The sequence below is a fragment of the Mytilus trossulus genome, chromosome 14, assembly GCF_036588685.1.
Source record: "Mytilus trossulus isolate FHL-02 chromosome 14, PNRI_Mtr1.1.1.hap1, whole genome shotgun sequence".
Classification (NCBI taxonomy): Eukaryota; Metazoa; Mollusca; class Bivalvia; order Mytilida; family Mytilidae; genus Mytilus; species Mytilus trossulus.
Window position 1 is genome coordinate 10745523 of NC_086386.1, and position 25571 is coordinate 10771093.

A 25571-nucleotide genomic window follows, 5' to 3' on the forward strand; every position below is an offset into this window, starting at 1 on the left:
GGGAAAATACAACATCACATTAAGATTCTCCACAATGGACAATTACAGTCATATTTTTTTTTAAGATATGAAAACAACAAACACATCGCACTATGCTCAGATAATTAAAAATAGAAACATTTGTTACAGGCCTTTGTTATGAAAATGCCACTAACATTTATCTTAATTATTTAACGTTATATGTTAAAAGTCTTCTAAGCTTAAACGAAAATACAATATGTCCTCTCAGATTTTCATAAACTGACAACTATAGTCATACTCATATTGATTGAAATTAAGAAAAATAAACAAACACAATCACTACGCTCATACATTATTAGAATAGAAACAAGTCTAAAGGTTGAATCCTTTTCTATGATAATAAAATGATAAATCCTAAAATTTGTACTAGAGGATGTCAGGTAGACAAACACACACAGATTATTGTATAATTATGTGTATGCACTTCTGTTTCGCTGACATTCTCGGTACGTAAAATAAAATCAAACAATGTCATTGTTTGAATAATATACTGGTATTATTTTTTTTCATATTTTTCTATTTTTGCTCCATTTATATATTATATATATATATAAATCTAAATAGGCGATTAAGGGCATAGGTAAGGATGATTTTTCGTTCAATGACAGAAGTGGTTTTTTCTTGTCAGGGAATGAGGAATCACAAAATACCAGTATGTCTTTGGCAATTTATTTGGAAAAAAATGATGCAACTTACCATTATGGAAAAGGAAAAAACTACAATCAATCCTTTCTTAAGGATTCTTTATTTGCTACACCAATCGAGGGAGACGTCCTTACATTGGTAGCATATAACTAGCACATGTCTTGTTACCGGTTTCTAAATATACTTTTTATATATATGTATATAAGTATATCACATACGACACAAAGGTGAACAACCATATAAATTTTCTTAACAATTTTATGACATCTATCAATTAATAATGTACATTTCATTAGGGACTATTATTTGCACTTGATTTTTTTCATTTTCATGGTACATGTACCTTATGATATGTGTTTTTTTGTCTCTCAACATATATATATTTCCTAGTAATTCAGTCAAACATGTTCGTCAAAGTTTCATATAATTACTCGCCAAAACGTAATACTAAACATAAATTAAAGACTGAAAGTATATATACATAATATTTATGTTATATGAATTTAAGGTGCAATTACTACATGAGTAAGACGCCTTCCAAAACCAATAACAACAACAACAATATAACAGACATTTCGCGTGTGTGTGTCTTGTCATCGTCGGTGTTTAAATGTTTTTAAACATTCACATCAATGAATTATATTTGTATTTATTATGAATATAATGATAAAATTATTACCTACAGTCCATTTTTATGTTATTGTGAACTATTATCATATTAAAAAAGATTGAAACCCTTAACAAATTTGATATAAACTTAAATACAGGTCTTATAAATGTTATCCAAATAATTAGAGGTTTTAATTTCAATCACATCTACCAAAAACACATCATTGAAGATTAGCATCTTCATTACACTTTTTGAATTTGTTAACATTTAATTTGCATGTGTGTATACCCTATATAAAAATACAATGAACATATTTATAAGCGATGTAGATAATTAACAGTTGTTTACTGTTTGAAATCAATTGAGCATCACAGGGTATATGTTGAAATTTAAATCTGATTCATCCTACATGAAATTAAACGAAATTTTAAATTCTTTTGTTATACAATTATGATGAGGTCATTCATAAAAAGCAGTTATTACGAAATCATTATTGAACGTTTGTGTGTGTGTTTCCCATGTAAAAGTTGCCATGGATATAACTGATATTTTTGGCACGTATCTTCTTTTGACAAGTATACAATACTGTGGTAAGTTAACAATTGACACATGTTTATGTCGTTTACCTTACCGATTACTGTTTTGCATTGCCTTGTTAACCTCCAATTAATGTATTCTGTTTTTCAGAGTGGGAGGGGGATTTGATTTTTCATCTATTTATTCACTAAGTGCATACGAATGCAAATACAAGTTAACGCTTTGATACTAATGTTAATCATTATAAAACGCCTTGTTTCACGTACTGGCATACTTTATGGTGAACAACTATATTGACGGGTCAAACAAAGACTCTGGCCAAACAAATTTAATCAAGCTTGTTAACACACTCTTTTTTAGATGGCGTTTGCAGCTTTCCAGATGAATTGCGAGGAGTTTGGATAAGTCTATATAATGGCCCAATGGTTTTTGGGTCTTCCTCTATCTCTGGATATAACACATCTATACCAAATATGAAGACGTTACATCTTAATTGTGTTGAAAGAAATTCTACGTTCTATATATTAAAGTGAGTATATTCATTATACGCTTTCAATATAATGTCTTCCAGACTTGTGCTAGATTTTATCACCGTCAGTTACATCTTATTTTCTTGACATCACAACTCATTTTACGCTGAAAATGTAAGACAGTTATATTCAAAGAATTATTACATTCAAACATACATTTGTGTGACGCACTGTGCATTATTCTTTTTGCTGTATTATTTGGTACTGTCGTATAAAAATATTATATGTTTGTTGTTATTCTATGTTTCACATGTCGACATGATCTATTATATTATTCGTTTGTGTATTTCTCTTGCCTGACTGTTCTTGTTATTATTTACATTGTCATATAAATGGGAGGTTCGGCTACCCATCTTACTAGTTTCAGCCAACCATTTCTTTTTCAAATATCTCGTACAAAGTCAGGAATATGACAGTTGTGATCAAATAGTTCGTTTCTATATATGTCGAATTGGTGTATTTGTTGCACTTCAGTTCTTCTGTTCCTCCGTTGTTTTCCTCATATATTTTGTTGACGAGATTCCCTCAGTTTTAGTTTGTAACTCGGATTTGTTTACTTTCAATCGATTGATGACTTACAAACACCGGTCTACTACTGTTGCCTTTATTTATGTTTGGAGTTATTCGTCACTTCTTCAATACATTAGAGATTGGCACATTATGTAGAAACCTTGTAGGGTGGTCGGCTGTAAGTAGTACTCCATACGTTTTTTGAAGCACTGTAGGTTTTCGGTTGTTGTCTCATTATCTTAAACCGCATATCTATGTCATCGTCATTGATCGAACCAATCTTATTACATAATTGAATGTACAGTTTTTCCCATGTCAATTATGAAGATACATTAACATAGGAACTTAGTACTGTTTCCTTAATATTTTTATACAACACGCCATGCAAAACAAATGTTCCCGTTATAGATTTTTTTATCTCGTATTACTAATGAGAGCACAGGATCATTTATAAAGATTTTAAATATATGTTAAACAACTCTTATCCCAAGCATAAAAACATAGCCGTATTTGACATAACTTTTTTCAACTTTTCATCTTCAGTGCTGTACAACTGTGTACTTTTTTACACTTTCCATCTTCTATATCTGGGTGTCACTGGTGAGTCTTGTCTGGACGTGGCGCGTTTGTGGCGTATTGGATTTTTGACCTGATGCTTTTTGTTATCTATTAATCATTGGTTTCTTTGTCTAATATGTTCTCCTTATTTAATTGTATTGTAGTCATGTTATATTATGTTGTCATTTCAATGTTATTTTTAACATTGTCATTAAAGTGCGAGGTTTGGCATGCCACAAAACCAGGTTCAACCCACCATTTTTTCCTATAAAGATGTCCTGTACCAAGTCAGGAAGATGGCCATTGTTATATTATTGTTCGTTTCTGTGTGTGTTACATTTTCACGTTGCGTCGTTTGTTTTCTCTTATTTTTGAGTGTAAATTCACATTGCGATAAGACGTGTGACGGTACTTGTCTATCCCAAATGCATGTATTTGGTTTTGATGTTATATTTGTTATTCTCGTAGGATTTTATCTGATGCTTGGTCCGTTTCTGTGTATGTTACATTTTAGTGTTGTATTGTTGTTCTCCTCTTAGAATTAATGCGTTTCCCTCGGTTTTAGTTTGTTATCCCGATTTTGTTTTTGTCCATGGATTTATGAGTTTTGAACAGCGGTATACTACTGTTTCCTTTATTTCCCATTACGTTTTTTAATACATTTTTATAACTAGTTTTAAATTTAAGGTTCGTATGAAATTAGCATGGTTCCCGGTATAACATCCAACGGAAAGTATTTATTCTTTTGAATCAATCGACATATCCTGGAAAATTATTAAACTTTAATGAATTGTTTTCAATTCTTAATTACCAGAAAAAATCACGGAGACAATGAAAATATATTATATAATATTTCTATTGTCTTTGTAAACATCTAGCTTGCCGAGTCCGTGCTGACGTTATATCAAACAATAATTGATTATATTACAGGCTTATTGGTGATGAAACAATATTAAAAACATGTTCCCTATTTTGCAGGTCTGCACAGGTTTTTAAAGTATTTGGACATGAGGTACATATGTACATGTGTTTGGAAATGGCACAACAGTCAGATTCTGTTTTTCAATATTACATACGAACAGGTGAGGCAATATTCAGGAGGAAAGGAGAAATTAATATAAAGAAAAGAAAAATTAAAAGCTTGATAAGGTTTCATATCATTTAGGCATAGTACGTAAAATCCGGCTAAACGAAAAAAGACAAAGAGAAATTCTTTTGAATTTAAAAGTGGAGGGAAATCTATCTCACATTTGATTGCAGTTTTTTAAGTCATAAATATATATCTGAGAAGTTTCAAATCACCATTTTTTGTTGCTTCTTTTTCGGGGTTCTTTTTAGTGTTAGAATATATGAAGAATACTTGAAAACATGAAGTTACATGGTTACTAAAGCTTGTACACAAGAACAAAAGAACAAAATTTGCCTAATTATTTTCCAGTGATGGTTATTATTGTATATGAAATGAAATACAATGTGAAATGTCAAGTATTTCTTATTTCAAAAAAGAATAATTCAACACAATTTTTTCAAAAATGCAAATTTAACAAAAATTTAATCATTATAGTGAAAACAATCTTAGCATCACATCATACGCATCTTGTTAGACCAGAATAACAAAAAGTGAAAGCAATCTTCTCTTTGAATTCTTATCGATAAAGTAAAGAATGATATAATTAAGCCATTTTTATGGTGATTATACATGTTATAACTAAAGATTTTGGCCATTTGTCACCACTAAAATCTAGGATTTGTTTAAAGTTAATATACGTATGGCTGTATTTGAGGACAAAACATAAATTGAACAATGTCTTTTAATAGATTTCGACAATTATTTGAACGAATTTATGAAAGGACATGGCAAGATAAATACTAGTACTTTAGACGAAGTCTGTGTTCCAGGTTTGGCAAATGAAATATTACTGGTGCGAAATGGTAAGTATGATAAACTGTTATCACAGAGATATGTCTCGCCTTTTTGTTATTTTGATTATGCAAATGTTGATAAAATAGCAATACTTTTTAAAACATCTTACACAAGTTTTGGCAAATATACAATGATCCATAACTGAGTTACATGGCTAAACAATCTCCATGTAAATGAGATGTGCCAATGCTAATACCAAAATACCTAATACCATTGACTTATTATAAGTCGTTGCCAAACCTAAACACAAACATTAACTTGTAAACTGTGTAAAAGTTTCAAAGTAAATGAACCATGAAGAGGGTGGGGCTATTCTATCTCCATGCAAACGATACTTGCAAATGCAATTAAATTTGCATACCAAATAACATTGACTTACCATTAGAAGTTCATTTTAAACTGATCTAATCACACAAACTAATGCATGTAAACTAAGAAAAGTTTAAAGTCATTAATTTCCATAGATATGACATGTGCCAATACTTAAACAACTGCATACCAAATATCATTGGTCTACCACTTGTGGTTCCCCGTAAACTGACCTAATCACAAACTAATACATGTAAAATTAGAAAATGTTTTCAAAGTCAATAGACCATGACTGTATGTGTTTACGCTAAATAATATCCATAGAAATGAGATGTGCCAATGCTTATACAACTGCATACCAAATATGATTAATCTACCACTTGTGGTTTACCATAAACTGGACCTAAACACAAACTAAAACATTGTTGACGCCATCGCCGACGCCGGAAACAGCATACCTATGTCTCGCGTTCTGACTCCGTCAAGGTGAGACAAAAATGAAAATACTTCTTTAAGATCAAAGTAAGACAACGAAGAATAAATTCCAGTCAAACATAACTCTACTACGGACGCATATATATTTTATCTTGATTAAACTTCATCAAATACACATGTATATGCACGTGTTATTGCAGATTGTTAAATATGAGTGTGCATGTGCTTTGAATCATTCCTCATTTCCAATCTTAATTTTTTCTTCTTTTTCAGTTTCGTTGATGCAAAGATCGTTAGGGTCAATGTGCCCTCAGATTATTCAAGGTTACTATGGTAACATAACGCAAGACAGTACAGAAAATGGAATATGCAGTGATGGATACTTTGATTCTTGTAAAAAGTCAACTCATTTTAAGTTGAATATTGACGAAAACTGTTCAAATATGTTTGGTAAATACTATCTAAATATTAAAACGAATTATTAGTATATTGATTGGTACAAAAACATATGATAATGGTTTCTTTGTTTAAAAAATAAAATTTCATATATAACCTTAATATATTATGCCATAGAGAAAACATTTAGACACATTTTAGCATATATATTTTAGGGGCCAGCTGAAGAACACCTACACTACATTGAAGACCCATTGGTGGCCTTCGGCTGTTGCCTGCTCTATGGTCGGGTTGTTGTCGCTTTGAAAGATTTACCATTTCCTTTCTCAATTTTATTTAGTGCAGTATTAATATCTAACAATGGCTTTTAAATCAAATGTTGTCTTGAGAGTTGTAGTTATCAAAGGTACCAGGATTATAATTTAGTACGCCAGACGCGCGTTTCGTCTACATATGACTCATCAGTGATGCTCAATTCAATACAGTGCGTATACATGTACCACGTTGTTAACAATTTTATTGCAGTTTACGCAATGTTAAATTTTAATTGGGCATATATTCCAACTTTGTTTTATTTTAATTAAGTAACAGTTTGAAATATGTTTTTTGATGATATTTAAAGATTCCGTTTAGTGGATAAATCAAGCTGAAATTCTACATATTTATCAAAGGTCTGACCTGTTTAATGATTTCATTTACAATATTTGATATATAATTGTTTCTTAGGAAATACAACTTTTACTTGTGTTCATTATGTCGAAGATAGTGGAAGCCATTTATATGCATGGACAGACAATGCGAACCTTTACAAGTTTTCACCTTTTGGATTTTTCTGTATGGTAAGTTTTGAAGTAACGGATATATACTAACCATTACTTATACCTTATTCAAATTCGTAATGATATGAAACATATAAGGGCCTATCAATTTTTTAAAACATGATAAAAGTTAAAAGATGGATTGTGGTGTACAAAAATTAGATGTCGTCGCACAACATTAAACATTACTTACCTCAATGAATACTATAAAACAAATGAATGTTCTGTTATGTCCTACATGAATAGCAAGAAAGAAAAAAAAGTCTTCTGCTTTTGAGGTAAGTAGCCATTTAAAAATCACAAATTGTACATGTAATTGCCGTTAATGTAGATGACTGTATGTGATATTTATTAAAAAATGTTTAAGGATGTACTTAGGTGAGGTTAGGTGAAATTAAGAAGTTAAAATGTATACTATAAGCTGGTAGAACATCAATCAAGGATAAAAATAAGCTGAAAAATATTGAAAGTTCATGGACCTCCTTTTCGAAATATTTGAGATTTAAATATCGCGGGAAAAGACTGACTCGGACTTTTACCTTATATTTGCATTGGTATCATTTGGTCTTAACACAAAAAAAAAAGAAACTTTAGAATCTTCTTCAATTTTGGTAAATGACCTTTCATGAGGTATATAATCTTGTATGAAAAAATAAAGAGTGTAATGGGGGAAAAGAGTCCGAACATTTGACACAAATTCGAAAACCTGACCTAAGTACATCCTTAAAGTATTATAGTTTAACATATTTTACAGAATGTTTCACAAGCTGGCGGTGTTGTTAGTATGTCCATTCATTCTGATCTTTGTAGTTTAGCTGATAATACAATTCTCAGTTTTCAATTACAAGATGTATTTGGTAAGTTTTGTTTTGTCTTTAAAATATCTCTGATCATCTCTATTTTGTCCTTTTCGCCAGGCATTATATATAAAGATATTGAGTGATTATTTATTGATTTTAACGCCACTTACATTACTCTATGAACTATGCCATGACGGTCGAACTTGTTTTGGAGAAAACTGGAGTGTCAAGATAGAACCACCGACCTTCGGCAGGAAACCTAACAATCCTCACAAAAAGGAAAATAATTGCTAACTGCTTATTTTTTCTATGAACCATGTTATCAACAATATTTTTTTAATATAATCATTTGCAATGAACCTCACATTTACATTTAATTAGACGTTAAAGAAATACCATACACGTAACCAGTGATTAAGCACGTAGCTTTCGGATTTTATACGCCATGATTATCTAAAACCTACCTTTACGAATGTAAGAATTAGTTTGGCCTAGAGCTTCAATTAAGAGACATTTATTGTCGGAATCTGCATCTGGTGAACAAAAATTGGTACCGTTTATGTTATTCCACAAAAAAGGAGGAACCATTGTTACATACTTCTGAAACTTTTATTTATATGGCATTCAAAGAAAGAAATCAGAAGAAAAAACTATAAAAGGTACCATACTAAAAAATGCGTCCACTTTTTATTCATCTCTTGCAATGTAAACTCGGTCATCTTTTCTTTAGTTCGAAACAAAATAGCACATCTTCAATAACTTCGGATAACTGTACAGTTTCCGCTTCTTACTAGTTATAATACAATTGTTTATTGTTCATTATTTGTTTGTTAGATAAATGCTTTGAAGACAGTAAGTACAAATATTTGTGTCAATTAATTCATAAAATTTATGTCAAATTTCACCAAAAATACCACAGGGTTATAGTTGTGTATGTCAGACGCGCGTTTCTTTTAAATAAAACTCAACAGTAGCTGTCAAATAAAAACAGATTTTTCCAATTGAAGGTTTTATAAATGTTACAAATCAAATGTAACTAATCCATGAGTCAAAGGGGTTCAAATCTAATTAATGGTGAAATTGAAAACTGATATTCAATGACATTCTATATGTTCAAAGTAAGATTTATGTGTTGATAAAAGTATGACTACCTGTATAACTGGATACTCATTGTTAATGTGAAAGTCAATATCATTTATTTATACTCTATTTCAAGCTTCATTAACTGTGACATTATATAAAAACTGACTAAGCATAAACATTGTTTAATCTGTTAATCATCGTTTTAAAGAGACATTTGTTTTAAACTGAAATTTACGTTTTCACAGTCGTGAACTTTAGCATAACATACAATGTAGTACAGTACTGACTTCATTAGGTTTAACTATCTTTTTTTGAAAAAAAATCTTTATAAGTACAAACAATTGCAAAATTTTGCATAGAACTTAACAACTCAGTCTAATATAATTAGTACTGTAAATGAATTTCTTTTTTCCTTTTTATCTGTATTATTTAATAATATAGTGCTGGTTTCACCTCTAACACCACTCTGCTTTTGTAATCAATTTACAAATTTATATTTCGAGATCACGTTGAAAGTACTAATGCTTCTATAAACATAGATGTAGAATAAGTTGATGTACCTAGACATAAAATGCTTAAAACAGATATAAACTAGTTGTCTTTACAGTTTTACAATCCACCAAAACCTTCGAATAAAGAAAAACGTATTTACAAAAATAATACCAACTTATCAATTTGCTAAACCATATTATTGGTGGCTGATTTATGAATTGGCCTTAATTAATTAAGCCTATATTGGGTTGCTGGCAAATCCATCAAGGTTTTGTAATTCAGTACCACGTCTTTGTCAATATATATCTTGTTATGCTTTTAGAGCAATCATACTCAGCATTCATTTACTAACACCTGTCAATTACCTCTTTTGTCAATGTTCAATTACTTTTTTTTCTATAAAATGTTTTATCCTCATTTCATTGATGAAACGTAAATGCTTTGATGTATGTATTTTCTTGTATTTGTATTGAAATACTTTTTCTTATTTCTTTATTTACATGTTAGTTTTATGTGTTTATGTCTTCTAAATATATGACGGCTTATGTCTTGTGTCATTCAGCAACTTCATATTTTGCTTTTAGAAAACTGCATTACATTTTGTAAAGAATTTCATAAACTTTACTGGTATTCAATTTGATTTCTTTATTTATTTGCCTATATAAAGTACTGCTTTTCCGACTGAGGTTTTTATTGTCCTTGATAAAGTTTATCTCGCATTATCTTTTTCAGCTACTAAAGATATCAGTACTGTCACAACAGATAAAAAGATGGAAAGTAACTTAAGTTCTGGCGTGATTGTAGTGATTGTATTGGTTGTATTTATTAGTGTAACCTGTGTCATAATTTTCGTCTTACATTGGCAGCGTAAAAGACTTGGTCTTAATTGTAAAAAACGTAAAACCAATGAGGATTATAGATTTGATGACGTTGCAACAAAAACACAAGACACTGAATCTGTTCAATGATGTATATGTTAATAAGACTTGATTGTGATTAAAATTAAAATTGTAAGGATTTTTTTTAAAATACAAGAATAAAATTGTAATTTTTTTTATTTGTTCTTTCAAAACCAAACAAAGAGTAAGAAAAACATAATTAATTGTATGCAAATATTCATCATATAAATAGTAAACGTAAAAAGGTAAATAAATTAAAACAAACAAACAAACAACATTACGATAAGACAACTGTAGAAACCAAGCTGTTGCTACATTGGTAAGATCAGAACTAATATGGTGTTTGGAATATTCGTTAACATAAAAATAAATCATTTATCATTTCCTTTGAATCTGACATGTTTAGGCGTCGAAAGTTTTGTCAATTTCTGCATTTCTTGGAATTTATTATCCGGAATAGTTTTCCTAGGTTCATACCACAATCGGTATACCCTTTCCCATAATGATGTAGCTGTTTCCAGTTCTTCTTTCTCTGGAGTCACCCATATTATCTTACTTGTACTAGTAATAGAATCAGTGCTTCTCGCTGTCTCTGAATCTTCATAACTTATAGATTTAGCCCAATCAGGATCCTTGTGTTGTTCCCATCTCACCTGCCATTGCTTAAAATGTACATTGATCTATATAAGTCAGGAATATGACAGCTGTTTTCCATTCTTTGAAGTGTTTGGGTTTTTGATTTTGCCGTTTTGCTAAGGGATTTTTCGTTTGGAATTTCCCCCGGATTTCGGTATTTTTATTATCCACTTTTTTTAACATATTATTTTTTATCTTTGCTAAGAATACTCTACCTCACCATTTTTGTGTGATTTGAAAAAGCCATGTAACTTTTAGCAAATTTGTTAAATGCGAATATTTATACACCTTTATTTTTCTAATCATTTTTTTTCTGGGGGGAGACTCGGAGCGTTCATGATCACAGTAAATTTAGAAAAGTGATTCGGACGCACCAGATACAATCACACAAAAATCTACGCGTATAGCTACAAAACTGTATTTTGCACTTTAATTGAAATATTATGTAATGCTTTCTATATACTGAATTCAAGAATTTAAATGTACTGGTTTAATGCTTTTTGGTAAAAAAAAACAAAAAAAAACAATGAGACTTAACAGTTGTTTTTTAAAACTTATAAAGACATGAAATTGTGATCTGTTTGAGTATGACAATTATGCTTGTCCCTCCACGCTTTTGTTTTTTAAAGTCATAAGAAACGAGTGACCGGTGAACAATAATGTTCTTCCAATTCTTGAACCAATGCATACACACATCATAAACTTAGTCTTCTGTGCTCGAATTTTTCATTTTTTTCGTGTAAATTTCGTATAATTGTCAAATTTTTTTTCATCGGTCAGTGTTGTTGTGAAAATATGGCAGGTAATTAAAGTTCGTGTTTTGAAGCCGAAGTTTAACGATTGTCACCTGTTTGTCAACAATTGACGAAAAATAAACAAAAAAGCATGGATATTGAGCACGTGTTTAACATGTAAATTCAGATAATAGTTTATTTTTAGGACATCCATGCGTATTGTGGTCACCGGATTTTTACGAGATTGGTCACACTGAGGTCACCTTGCATACGGAAAATATGTCGGGGGAATTGCTTGCTGGAAGGAAGCTATTCAAATAAAGTAAACTTCTTCTAAATATGAATAAATTAAAGAATGTTCTTCAGAAAAAAGTATATGTACATAAGTTTTATAATGAAAACTGTCCATTGAGTTATAAAAATCATATGCATTATTTTTTTTGATTTGAGGTTTCTTATGACTTTAATCTTTTTTAAACGGATTTCAGAATTTGAATTGTTTAAATTTATGGATCACTTTTAATAATGAATAACTCATCTTCTAATCATTTATACTAAAGCTTTTAGACATATACAGAATACTTGGTACCGTTTATGTTATAATGTACTATATCCATAATTTATATCTAGATTTACCGCATTGAAAGGTTTATAATTGCATGCATTACTCACCGGTTTATCAAAACCATTAACGTTTCCACTGATACCAACAAAATCTGTCCATTTTAGTTTTTTTTCTTTAGCCTGTCAAATAATAAAATTATTCAATATCATATGCATACATTTTAATTGATTCTCATAACGGAACGTTATATACATGTAGAAAGGAAAAACCGTTAGACAAGTTGGCGTAATGCGTTACTTTAATGTTCATAATCTTCTTGGATAATTCCAATTATCAATGGAAAAACAAAAAAATGGTTTTACACTAGAAATTGTGGGGCCCTTTATAGCTTGTTGTTCGGTACCGGTGTGAGCCAAGGCTCCGTGTCGAAGGCCGCACATTACCTATAATGGTTTACTTTTTTAAAAATTGTTATTTGGATGGAGAGTTGTCTCATTGGCACTCACACCACATCTTCCTATATCTATGTAATAACAGCACTGTTCATGTGTTGATTTTCAAAAATATTCCAAAATTGTATGACGATAAAACCCTTACATACACCACGTCTCCAGTCGATACTTATGTTTTGGTATTGCGCGAAGTAATTTTTTCTAAGATCGTTTGCTAGTATTATGTTTTTACACTAAATCCCTTCGAATTGTTTTTTTTTTTGTTGAAAATATGGTTTGTTTATTATTTATGATTGAAATAGCTTTCAGTTACTGTGAGTACTCCTAGTTCGATGCGTTATATCTTTTGAGTTCTTTTTTGTTATTTTATTTCACTGCTTATTTTTATGTAGAAGAAGTTATGTAGATATATGCGATCAATTTGCTATTTGCTATACGGTTCCCTACTGAACCCCTACAGATAAAGAGGTATTAAAATTACACAGGGGATAAGGTCTCATCCCCCATGGCATTTACGAATCCTCTATAGATCGGGCATAGTGATCCAATAGCAAACTATATAAACTATAAAAGAGAATTGTACGGCCTTCAACAATGAGCAAACCGCTAACTGTATACATTTTGTAAAAAGCTATGATACATGACATAAGCCAAAATTTGGAAAAATTCAAAAGAGAACACTGACTGCTTGATGCATGTATACAGTCGCATAAACATAAAACATAAAAGCGTATATTGACTACGGCAGAAAAATGAGTTTTATCAAATTGGTATGCATTTAATGTATTTCGTTAAATTAAAACACTTTCAAACACTAAAATGATACATATTTCTTTACTAATACTTTTACAATGACAACACTGTGTTGCATTCCGAAATTGACTTATTTGACCTAGATACGACAACCGTTCATGCTGGCTGTTCAAAAACTCCTCCCTCTGAAAAAGCAGTGCAAGCTGTATGCTTCTTAATAATCACGAATATAATGCCTACCCATGTTAAAACAACCAATAAAGTATAGCTTGCATTAATTATTTCTTAAATTAACCAGGTAACAGAAAAGTGTGAATCGAGCACACTTTATTACAATACTCACTTGTTCTTTCATTGATTCTGTTCGTCTTAAAGAAACATTCATATTTTGGTTTTGATCTATTTTTTGCTCATTGGCCGTCTTCTTCTTTTTCGTTTTCTTGTGTTTCTTCTTTTCGTCATGTTTAGCTTTTCCATCAGAAGACTTCGATTTAGATTCTGATTTGCTTTTTTTTACTTTCTTCTCTTCGATAATTCTGACTGCTTTTTGCCGCCTTTGTCCTAGCAGGAAAAGGACTAACAGAACAATAGTCAACACAATCAAGACAAGCAGCAGTAGACTCAGTATTACGCCAACAGCTATTTGGCTACCTACATCATTTGACATATCTAGAAGAAGAAAACAAATGTGTGTGGCTGTTATTTATACACATTGTACATAAAGCTACCTTTTTGGTTTTCGTTTTTGTTGTGTGTGTGTGTGTGTTTTAGGGGTCTGGTTCGTCAGTCGTACGCACCGATGTATTCGCCAAGAAGATCAACGAGGAAACTTGAAAGTATTTGATTCGTTAATAATACCTTTGTTCAAATCAAAAGTCAAGCGGTCTATTCTGTTTACATTAAGTAGTTATTACACCGGGTATCAACGGCTGTTAAAAAGTAATGGAAATTATTGCTGAACCTAAAACGAGAAATAAATTGAGCAAATTGCAAAAATAATGCAAAAATTTAATGCAAACGATTATTCTGTTCTTGTTTAGAGAATTCAAAAACGTAAAACAAAAACAATTTTAATATTCATTTTGGTTTTTGAAAAATCAAAAACGAAAAATAAAAAAACATCCGTTTTCCGTTTGGGTTTTGAAGAAATCAAAAACGAAAAAATGAAAACACTAAAAATATCGTTTTTTTTGTGTTTTTTTTATATTTTAAAACGAAAAACGAATGAACGCAAATATATACGGACCCTCGTGAAGGGGGATTTCAGGCACTTTATACTTAATGAGACACTGAAGTAACCATTTGTTGTGCACTGTGAATCACCCGTTGTAAGGAAAAGATTGACAACTTCGGCAGAGCCGGTTTTTTTTATGTAGTCCTGCATTCCTGTCTTGCATCCTTGTTTGTTGGTTTTTGGCAGAACCTTGAGGCATTTGTCGCTATCTGATATGTCACTGTGTCTCAAAATTCCAACAAATAAGCAATAATTTATTAATGTCACAATACCGAGGTATTAGTTTCTGTCAGTTTTATAAGTCAATATAATAGCTAGTCAATTGGTTTCTGTCTAGTTGTGTCACTGTGACATCGATATCTGAACCATACCACATCTTCTTTTTTTGTGAATATAGCAATAACGATCACCACATCAACTGTAGTTACACATGGATTATAGTGCATTGTAACATTTAGAAGCTATTGCAACTACTAGCCTAACGATCGCGGTCTGTTTGTGTCGGTGCTAAATTCTTACAATATGACGCTATTATGACCGTCCAATCAGATAACATCTGGTTAATGAGAGTATGTTCCCGACCGTATGAGTATTTGGACCGTATGCGTACATTTTCAAAATACGCATACGGTCGGACAGTACGCGTACGGTCTGACTTATATTAAGAAGTTGGTCACGTTTATCAGATACAAATGTATATAACAGATCAACATAACTTATATCTCAAAGTAATGTAAAAATTTCAATTGTAATTGAAATAAAAAAAAATAATATAACTATTTTAGAAAATCACGTTTATTTAATCTGTAAATCTCCTGTATTCAGCATGTCAGTAATTCAAAAACTGAAGCCAAGTATGCTGAATGAAATTGAAGTTATCGGAAGTAAACTTATAGTGGGAGGACAATCTTTTTAGAATATTTAGGAACTTTACAAAAAAAATGCAAAGGAACGTGCATGTACAAATTATGTAACTGTAAAAAAAAATATGAACTTCTTTGTGGAAGTCAGTGTCACCTTGAGTACCAAAATAGGATTCACGGATAAACAAATAAACACATATTTAATTTCAATTGTTCGCTTAATCATTTTATCCATATACATGTAATAATAACAATTTGTATAACTAAAAATAATAATTTTGATGAATATTTGTTTAAATTCAACCCAACTGATCCCAAAACATCAGCTGGACCGTACACTTATACTCAAACGGTCCGACTGTACGCGTATGGTCGGACCAAATACTCATATGGTCTGGAGCAAGTATACAATTCAATAGCAAGTCATGGAACTTATTTTCATGTAAAGTTGTTTTATTTTGCCCGTCCAGCTGGCCAATAAGAAGCAGCAATGGGCGCCTTCTTTTATGATACCGCCAATGTCGGTGTTACATAGTGACTATAATGTGCCATAAAAGACGTATATCGTTCATTGGATAGATATATATAGGAAGATGTGGTGTGAGTGCCAATGAAACAACTGTCCATTCAAATAACAATTTAAAAAAAGTAAACCATTATAGGTCAATGTACGGCCTATTGTCTATTTATGTTTAATATTTTATACTTACTATTTGAAGCTACAACGGCCACCCCATCAGTTGCCGTCAGTATTGGTGTCTGCAGAGGTTGACAGATTTTGGGATGATATGTAAAGTATACAACATGACCATAACTCCAAATTACCTATAATAAAGTTTTCTAAATTTGAATGTATGCAAGCTAATATTGTTTCATGTTTATGACCTCCAGATTTTAACATGTTGTTTGGTGTTTTTAGAAGGGGTTTGAAGCAGAATTACTAAGTCTTAGAGTTGTCAGGGTTTTTAATTGTTCCTTTATTTGTTCAATAAATGGTTCACCGCAGTCTGAATACTGTTTTCTAGCCGGGTGTCATGCCAAAATCGGTAAAGTTGTGTGTTAAAGTAGCTATCGTATTTCGTTCTTATCAATCTTGAAAAAAATTACATTTAATTTTCACACACTATCAAAAAAAAATGAAAATAGCAATTGTAAAATTTATAATCGTCTTTTATTTCTTTTTTTTTAACTCAACTAATAATTTTGATTGCCTTTTGTCATAGCTTAACGAGATGTTTGTCTTATAGGGAATAATATATTGACAGTTATTTGATGCATTTGTGAGATTTAAATGCCTTTTTGTAGATTCAGTTAAACAAAAAAATTACTTACATAGCATAAATATCTAAATGTTGCAGATTCATCAACCGTTGTATCATTGTTAAATACAGTCAGATAAGTATATGGTTCTTCTGTGACTGAATACATACAGTCAAATATCCCACCAGCTATAAAAAAAATATATAGTGTATTTAAAGCACTAAATTATATTGTTTTCAGCATAGACATTTTTATTTATGAACATCATTTTTTTTATCTTTTCTCTATGTCAAGTTTTCTTCATAGGTGTAGTTAATGGCTTTTGCTTGTCTGTTTTGTAATAAAAAATATTTAATGTTGTAAGTTAACAACTTATCAAAAATCTAATTTATTGAAACTTTGACTTTCTTAATTTTTTTTTGGTGGCAAATTTAGCATTTATCGATGAATAAATAAGGCAACACTATCTATACATATCGTGAGCGTCTTAATCTTACTGTGAGGTAGATGTACGTCTGTTTCATAATTTGACCTTCAGTAAGTTTACGGTTGACAAAACAATTTAAAGCACTGTTCCTTTGTGCTCTATATTTCATCTTCCAAATTAAATACCTATTTTTGGCTTCTATGATTACAAAGCATTTCACATTTTTGTCTCTCCTAAACGTTTAATCTCAAGATTTCTGATGATTTTTATTCCAAATTGACGTGGTGTGCGTACTGACTTCATATTATACGTTTTCAATGTTGGCCGTTTTTATTTTGAGGGAAACTGCTATTTTCAAGTTAACTATTTAAATTAGTCCATGTACATGTAGCAGTAGGAGACACAAATGAACCAAACAATCATTGACTTTGTGTATTCGTAAATTCTGAAACTTTAATAATTTATGTACTTGAAAAACAACTGTTACAGACATTTTTAGTGCTAAATTAAACCTTTAATAGTCAAGGGGACTAAATAGATTTTCGGCTATTGTTTTTATTTACTTTTCAAGTAATCATACATCCCGGGCTCTGAAATTTCTAATTTCATCTCTCCTGGTATAATCAAATCAACAACAAACTTTTGAAAACACCACATTTTATAAATAAATGGTTTCGGGAAGAAAAACTAAGGTATAATTACTTGGAATATAAACGTGAAAATATGCAACAACTTCCTAATACTCTGTGAAAAAAAACACCCCTAAAACTCGTCATTTTCCTGTCTAAATCGAATACGAATTAAGTGCACATGAATTTTAAATATTTGTATGGATAAAACAGCAATAATCCGTATAAACACAAAACATCCGTTACTGCATAATACTGTAGACGTCAAGACTTGGACACTAAGGGTTAGTTAATTAACACCCAGACACACTCTCTCATATAACTTACACGTGTACTTTGAAGTGACACACGATGCATAGGTGTATGTATGCTGTGTAGCTTTAGCAGCCCCATCAATGAAGTTCTCAACACACCCACAGGACTGAATGGTGGCACTTAGATAATACTGGATAGATGCTGGACAGCTTATAGCTGACGGAGAGACAGAATCTAAAATTAAATACTTTGTTATAAAACTGCGTTATATATCAATAAAGGTTTATTAGTGTTAATATATTAATAGATATAGGAAGATGTGGTGTGAGTGCCAATGAGACAACTCTTCATCCCAATAACAATTTAAAAAAGTAAACCATTATAGTTCAATGTACGGCCTTCAACACGGAGCCTTGACTCACACTGGACAATTAAGCTATAAAGGGCCCCAAAATTATTAAGTTCACATTCGAAACATTATTAACAATTGTCACTGACTTCGTCAAATAGTCACTGCTCTTTAACAGTTTCGGTCGTAATACATCTTTGGCTACACATCTACTTTTGCATAGGTACTATTTATGATCATTTATGTACTTAAAATCTGTAGTACTGGAAATTTACTTGTAATATTTAGTACTATTTCTTTACTTTCAAAATATTGTAATATTTAGGTACATGCATTTTCCAGTACTTGATTTGTACTCAAAATATTGGTACAAAAATGATGCCAACAATGATCACAGGATTACATGTTTGAAATAAAACAATACGTTTCGGACGCTTGAGATTTATATAGTGCTGCTTTCGTCTTTTCCTTTTTCGGTGCTTTTTTTTAATTTAGTTAAACAGTAAAGCCTCATTTTACCGAAAAGAAAGAACTTTATAACCAAGAATAAAAATATGACCCTTTTTGTTACTAAGATATTCTAAATCAGCTTCTCCCATTATATTAACTTTGTTTTGTCAATATTTAAACCTTTGTGTTAACCATACCTGAACGAACTAGTAATTCCTGTGTACCCACCGGTTGTGAACTGGTTAATGCGCATGCTTGACTTGGTGTGAGGGTTCCTGTGACATTGTTGATCACAACTACCCTAACTAAAGATGTACTATCGATGTCTGTTAAAAGAAAGTGTGCAACTATATAGAATTTAGAAAAAAAATATAAATCACCGTATATATTTAGGACTCGGGTGTGATTAGGATGCTGAAGTGCGATGGTATGCGCCGAAGTGCGATGATCCTTTCACTGATGTGTGATGATCATTTCGCTGATGTACGATAGTCATTTCGCTGATGTACGATAGTCATTTCGCTGATGTACGATAGTCATTTCGCTGATGTACGATGGTCATTTCGCTGATGTACGATAGTCATTTCGCTGATGTACGATAGTCATTTCGCTGATGTACGATAGTCATTTCGCTGATGTACGATAGTCATTTCGCTGATGTACGATGGTCATTTCGCTGATGTACGATAGTCATTTCGCTGATGTACGATAGTCATTTCGCTGATGTACGATAGTCATTTCGCTGATGTACGATAGTCATTTCGCTGATGTACGATAGTCATTTCGCTGATGTATGATAGTCATTTCGCTGATGTACGATGGTCTATAAGACGCGTTATGGCTAGTTTATAATAACAGATGTTCAATAATTATTAGAGGTAGAATTTGTATAAGTTGCTACATGTATATGCATACAAAACATTCAATTGTTATTTTTCAGTAGAGCCGTATGCAATTTTTGCTTACTAGTAATTTGTTTCGTTGTGACAAATTCAATTCAATTCAAACAACTACTACACTTCAATTATAATCATTGGAATTAGTACTCCTTAAACAAAATTAAGTGTCAAGTTCTGAACGACTGTTTGACTACTATTTGCTTTCTACAAAGTAAAATATACACTGCAACTGTTACAGTCAATGAGGACTGGATATTCAATGACTGTTTTAAATCAAAAGGTTAAACTATCCATGTTTTACATAAAATAAAAAAAACTGAACATTTATTTCTTCAACAAATTCAAATATGAAACAAAACATTGGCATTATGATTTACGAAATCAATTGCACTTCAGGGAAGTCATCAACAAAAAATATAGCTTCACAATGACACCATCATACTTCAGCGTCACATCATCACACAACAGCGTGACAATAGAGGTTCGGAGTACCATCGCGGGTCAGAGGCCTTCATTAAATGCAAATAGCAGAATTATGTCAAAGAGGAAGATCTCTCATTACGTATGCAACTCTAGATGAGGATAGACATAGAAATAATAAATGTAAATTTATATTTATATCAATGTACTATTGTTTTGGAAATCTTCTTCTAATGATAATTGCATATCTAGATTTTAAACTATTAACCATGCGTCAAATAGAACTTCGCACATCCGCGTATGGACCAACGCACTTCGGTGTAGACCATCGCATGATAGCATGACAATTGAACCTAAGCGTCACCATCGCACTGTACTTCATACTCCTACATATAGGTCCAAATAGTTATGCTATATTTTTTTTCTTTAACGTCTTACATCGACGAAAGCGCCAAATCAAAAATTTAAAAAGCCTTCCTAGACGTCATAATTATTTGTACTACTTACATATATGATATAGAACAACGGTATTGTTTAAAATTGCATCATTCCATACCTTTTTAATTTATACTTTAAAAATCCCTCGTCTATCAGGACTGCATGGAACTTTTCCAGACCCTCTAGAGATGTTTTAAATCAACTGTTTACAAAATTTAGATTTTTTTTAAATACTAAGGCTTTTCTACCTCAGGCATAGATTACCTTAGCTGTATTTGGCAAAACGTTTTGCTCTTCAACTTCGTACTTTATTTGGCTTTTTTACTTTTTTGGATTCGAGCGTCACTGATGAGTCTTTTGTAGACAAAACGCGCGTCTGGCGTATATATACAATTTAGTACTGGTGTCTATGATGAGTTTATTTATATCGATGTTATACTATAGTACACTATGTTTAGACATAGTACACTACGTCACACTATTTTACACTATTTTACACTATAGTCTGTTTTTCCCCATCTCAATACTTTAATTAAATTTGATAAACTTGAATTTAGTTGCTTGTTAACTATTGTAGTAGGAAAACCACCGTCCGGGACAGATTTTGAAAGCAAAGAAAACTGTGCACAATACAATCAGCATGCATTTATCATATGTCAAATTTAGGCAAAAATAAGACACAGGATTCAGTCACGGACTTGCGAAGTCGAGGGTGTGTACTAGTAATCTCGTTCATTGCCGGAAAACCTTTCATAAAATGTTGAGGTTTACTTTTCCTATTTCAGTTATGTATTCTTTCCTGTATGTAAAGAAATATTTAAAAAAAAATAAACAAAGCGTATATTATGCCTCATATCGTATCAGGAAATAAGGGGTATTTAGAGGGATAATCAGGGATAATTAGTCTAAATATTATCAGAGAACTTATCAGACAAAGCTATAACTCTTGAGTAGAACTCATAACACGTTAAGGTTTGATGTATACTCATCTCTTGAAACACTTGTTTATTTTAGTTACATTCGACTTCCCGGTATCAATTAATTGATTTTACACTATCCCATAGGCACCTATAAAATTATCATATCGTTGATACTGTACATGTTGTTTATATATGAAATGTTAATTCTCTTTCTATATTATAACTAAAACACGTATATCGACTCAACATGTCACATAATTCGACAGCCATTCCGGTCTCAGATATCTTCGACTGGCAAAGAGATACGATCCCAGATTTTGTGACGCTGTCGCTGTACATTATAATAGGTCTAGTTGGAAACACTATAGTTATTCTAGTTTACAAATTTCATATAACCAAGGCATCCGAAGAGAGATATTTCATACCAGTACTAGCACTAGCAGACCTTATAGCATGCGTTGTAAGCTCCTCGCTTGGAATAGTTTGGAACTACCACCAAGAAAACTTTACAAATGTAGCGCTATGTAAGATAGTGTACTATTTCATGGGAAATACAACCTATATGTCTATTTTCTTATTGCTTTGCATTGCAGTTCAAAGATACTTGAAAATATGTCGGAAGCGTACTTTGAGTTTACGATGTAGGCGCATTATGATTTTTATATGTTTACTGTGTGCAGTATGCTTTACTATACCGCTCTGTTTAACATACGGAATTGTACATTTCAAGAACAATGGACATGTGATAACATCGCACTGTAGTAAGTTAAAATACGGTAACAAAATATTTGGCGCCCTTTACGGCATTGTTGTGTCTTCGTTTATTTTCCTTGTGTATTTATCTTTCATATTTTTATATGGGAAGATTGGATATGCGATTTACCATCACTTTAAAACACATCAGTTCAAGCATACACAAACACATTATCCAAAAGATTCAACGCCAACAACTTCCAAACCGAGCAAAAGTGAAGAATCCTATGAGGATCGTTCACAATCGGAAAACAGTGAGATGGGTAACAATCTTACGTTCCAAACATTTGGGGATACTAACAAAGTCCATGTCAGAAAATCGTCGTTACACGACATGATATCCGACAAAAATCTGAAGACGAAAGGTTTACAGAACATTGCGTTCCCTGATGTAGACCTGGTCAGATTTCAAAAGATTAAAAATAAATCGATGACGGTAGACTTCCGAACAGTTGATAATGGAGTTATGACAGACGACCAATCTATTGACTCGCTTCAAATCACGTGCCCAATGTCAGACGTATCTTCAGACTCTCTTTCAACTACAAAAACCTATTCAACAACTATATCAAAACCATCAAAGAAGAAACACCGCAAACGGAAGCGGAGCAGACGTCTAATGAACAAATTCTCTTTCATGTTTATGATAGTTACAACAGTATTTCTTATATGCTTCATTCCTGTTTCAACTATTTTAACCTTGGAAGGATTCTATCCAGACTTCTGGGAAAAACTATCAAGTTCACAGGTCAATATAGTGATTTGGTTGTATCGAACATTCATCATAAACAATATATCAAACCCGCTGATTTATGCTTTTATGGATATTGAATTTCGTAATGCAGCAAAAAAGCTTTTTAAACGATGCTGCGGCACGATGTGAAAAATGAATGTGTTATTTTTGGGATAATATCTGACTCTTAGTTCTTTAAAATCATCCTTATTAACTAACTGCAACATAATGATCTATGTTGTATAACATTTATATGTAGATATCAATAAATTCATGATTTGCTAAAAAATTTCGTGATAACTTACTTTTTGCCGACATGTTTGAGATATTTTCACGTATTTGGATTTCCATGCCCAAAACTCTCTTATTCTTAACAGCTAGATTTCACGACCGGGTGGTTTTCTTAATACTTAACACGTAATTTGTTTGATGAGAGTTTTTCATCAGAAATATTCCAAAAATTACCAACAAGCATGAGGATGTCATATAATAAATAAAACATCTTTTGCATATTATTGAAACAAAAAATGTGTCTTCGGGTGCAAGAGTTTCTCGATATATTGAGGATCCATTGGTGGCTGTTGTCTGCTCTATGGTTGCGTTATTGTCGCTTTGACACATTCCCCATTTCCTTTCTCAATTTTATTTTTGTCTTCTATACATGTAGTGAAAATATCCAATGAACCGTGTCCAATACGATATTTTCCAATCCTCAACATTTGAATTTGATCGGCAATCCTTGCATAAGAAATATGAAAATATGGTATGTTGAAGTGGAATCTAAATTTACCACCAACACAATATCCTCGCTTCAAATTCAATTAAGCATAACATTATGCATATTAATTATTATAGCGAGTTATTTTGAAATATATCATTAGTTTTTACCCGATTGTTTTTGCATATCTATTATAGCATATTTTTTTTATTATTTCAAAATGTAGTTTATTGTTGAACATACGATTATTTTACCTTGAAAAAGAAAAACAATATCCCCTCTTATCTTCAAAGCGGAGACCTCCACCCCACCCCACCCCCACTCCCTTTATAATATACATCTATTTTCAGTGTTTTTAGTTATACCAAAACAAAAAGATTTAAGTTAACATCAATAAAAAACCACCTAACGACACAAATAAATAACAAACTTCTAGAGGTAAACAAACAGTTGCCAGCTATATTCATCAGACATATCATGTTTTTAAAAACATACTAAAACGACACTTTTTCATTACAACACAAGCCTAATTATATTCCATATATATATTTTTAATTATTGTGTATTCCATTTAGCGTTTTCATAAAATAATAGATGTATATCCGTAGGGCCATGAAAGTCTGATCAAAAACTGTTTAAAAATATGCAATTGTCTATATAGTGCTTCTGCAACATATGGTAACTATATGGAGATATAATGACTAATGTTCTTTCAAATTTAGACAGGCAAGTGAAAATGACAAAAGAATAATGTAAAGAAGAACCAATTTATACATCTTATTTACAATCTTTAAAGTAAGATGATATTTTCTAAACTTTTTTTTTATTGTACTGTCTTAGAAGCTTTCCCTGTTGGATTGTTGCATTAATTGTATGAGGTGGTTTAGGCTATATATTTTACTGTTACCTTTGTAAATATCATATGGAACCATGAAAACTATATATGTTAAACATAAGGCATGTGTCAACAAAGGATACGTAGAGATTTCAATACATGCTACTCAACAAGTTGATATATATATAAATAATTGACGTTCTTTTATAATGTATTTGTAAAGGAACATTTAGACGAATGATATTCCTACTGTTTATAGGTGGATAGAGAAAAGTGGCTTGAATTCATGGTATAAAACTGCAAAAGAAGTATTTTTACTTTTCCGATTATCAAAACGAGAGAATTTTCTTGTCGAACGCGTTCATAATAAGTGCAACGACCAATATCTCAATAATACGCTCAGTTAAAGTGTGTAGACCAGTGACGATTTGTGTTGTCATGATGTCTCAGATGCAGAGGTTCGAATACCGTTTAGGGACGAACAAATATTTTCTAACGCCAATATGCAGTTCTAACGTTAACATTGTTGGGCTAAACTTGAGACATCTCTGATTACAATAATATATGTAACTGCTTCATGACAAGTTAACATGATATAATTCCGTTATTTTCTTAGGTTTCAGAATGTTACTATGAAAATAATGACTTCATGGCTCGACCTTTTCTATCAGATGTCAAAAT

The 25571-nt window shown here is 31.6% G+C and overlaps 3 protein-coding genes across 3 annotated transcripts in view; 2 read left to right on the forward strand and 1 right to left on the reverse strand.

Moving 5' to 3' along the window:
* Nucleotides 1–1703: 1703 nt before the first annotated feature.
* On the forward strand, nt 1704–10670 carry LOC134697366 (uncharacterized). Its single transcript, XM_063559599.1, has 9 exons — nt 1704–1866; nt 2174–2342; nt 4390–4493; nt 5230–5343; nt 6353–6529; nt 7202–7314; nt 8048–8150; nt 8928–8945; nt 10401–10670. Exons 1-9 carry the CDS (start codon nt 1809–1811, stop codon nt 10634–10636), a joined length of 1092 nt encoding a protein of 363 aa, XP_063415669.1. The 5' UTR covers nt 1704–1808; the 3' UTR covers nt 10637–10670.
* Nucleotides 10671–10783: 113 nt separating this feature from the next.
* The window catches only part of LOC134697367 (uncharacterized), a 48989-nt gene continuing 34201 nt past the window's right edge, over nt 10784–25571 (reverse strand). Inside the window, exons 4-10 of the mRNA XM_063559600.1 lie at nt 19372–19500; nt 18448–18609; nt 17137–17252; nt 16515–16629; nt 14051–14376; nt 12610–12681; nt 10784–11229 (exon numbers count right to left, since the gene is read on the reverse strand). Of these exons, the coding sequence (XP_063415670.1) occupies nt 10939–11229; nt 12610–12681; nt 14051–14376; nt 16515–16629; nt 17137–17252; nt 18448–18609; nt 19372–19500 (1211 nt within the window). The 3' untranslated portion in view covers nt 10784–10938. The remainder of the gene's footprint in view (nt 11230–12609; nt 12682–14050; nt 14377–16514; nt 16630–17136; nt 17253–18447; nt 18610–19371; nt 19501–25571) is intronic.
* On the forward strand, nt 22039–23598 carry LOC134697369 (D(2) dopamine receptor-like). Its single transcript, XM_063559601.1, has one exon. It carries the CDS (start codon nt 22099–22101, stop codon nt 23485–23487), a length of 1389 nt encoding a protein of 462 aa, XP_063415671.1. The 5' UTR covers nt 22039–22098; the 3' UTR covers nt 23488–23598.

Excerpts from the sequence above, each read along its gene's own strand:
- LOC134697366 (XM_063559599.1), top strand. The coding sequence starts at position 1,809 with ATGGATATAACTGATATTTTTGGCACGTATCTTCTTTTGACAAGTATA. Across the intron at positions 4,494-5,229 it reads TCAATATTACATACGAACAG|ATTTCGACAATTATTTGAAC; the intron begins GTGAGGCAATAT and ends GTCTTTTAATAG. Across the intron at positions 5,344-6,352 it reads AATATTACTGGTGCGAAATG|TTTCGTTGATGCAAAGATCG; the intron begins GTAAGTATGATA and ends CTTCTTTTTCAG.
- LOC134697369 (XM_063559601.1), top strand. The coding sequence starts at position 22,099 with ATGTCACATAATTCGACAGCCATTCCGGTCTCAGATATCTTCGACTGG.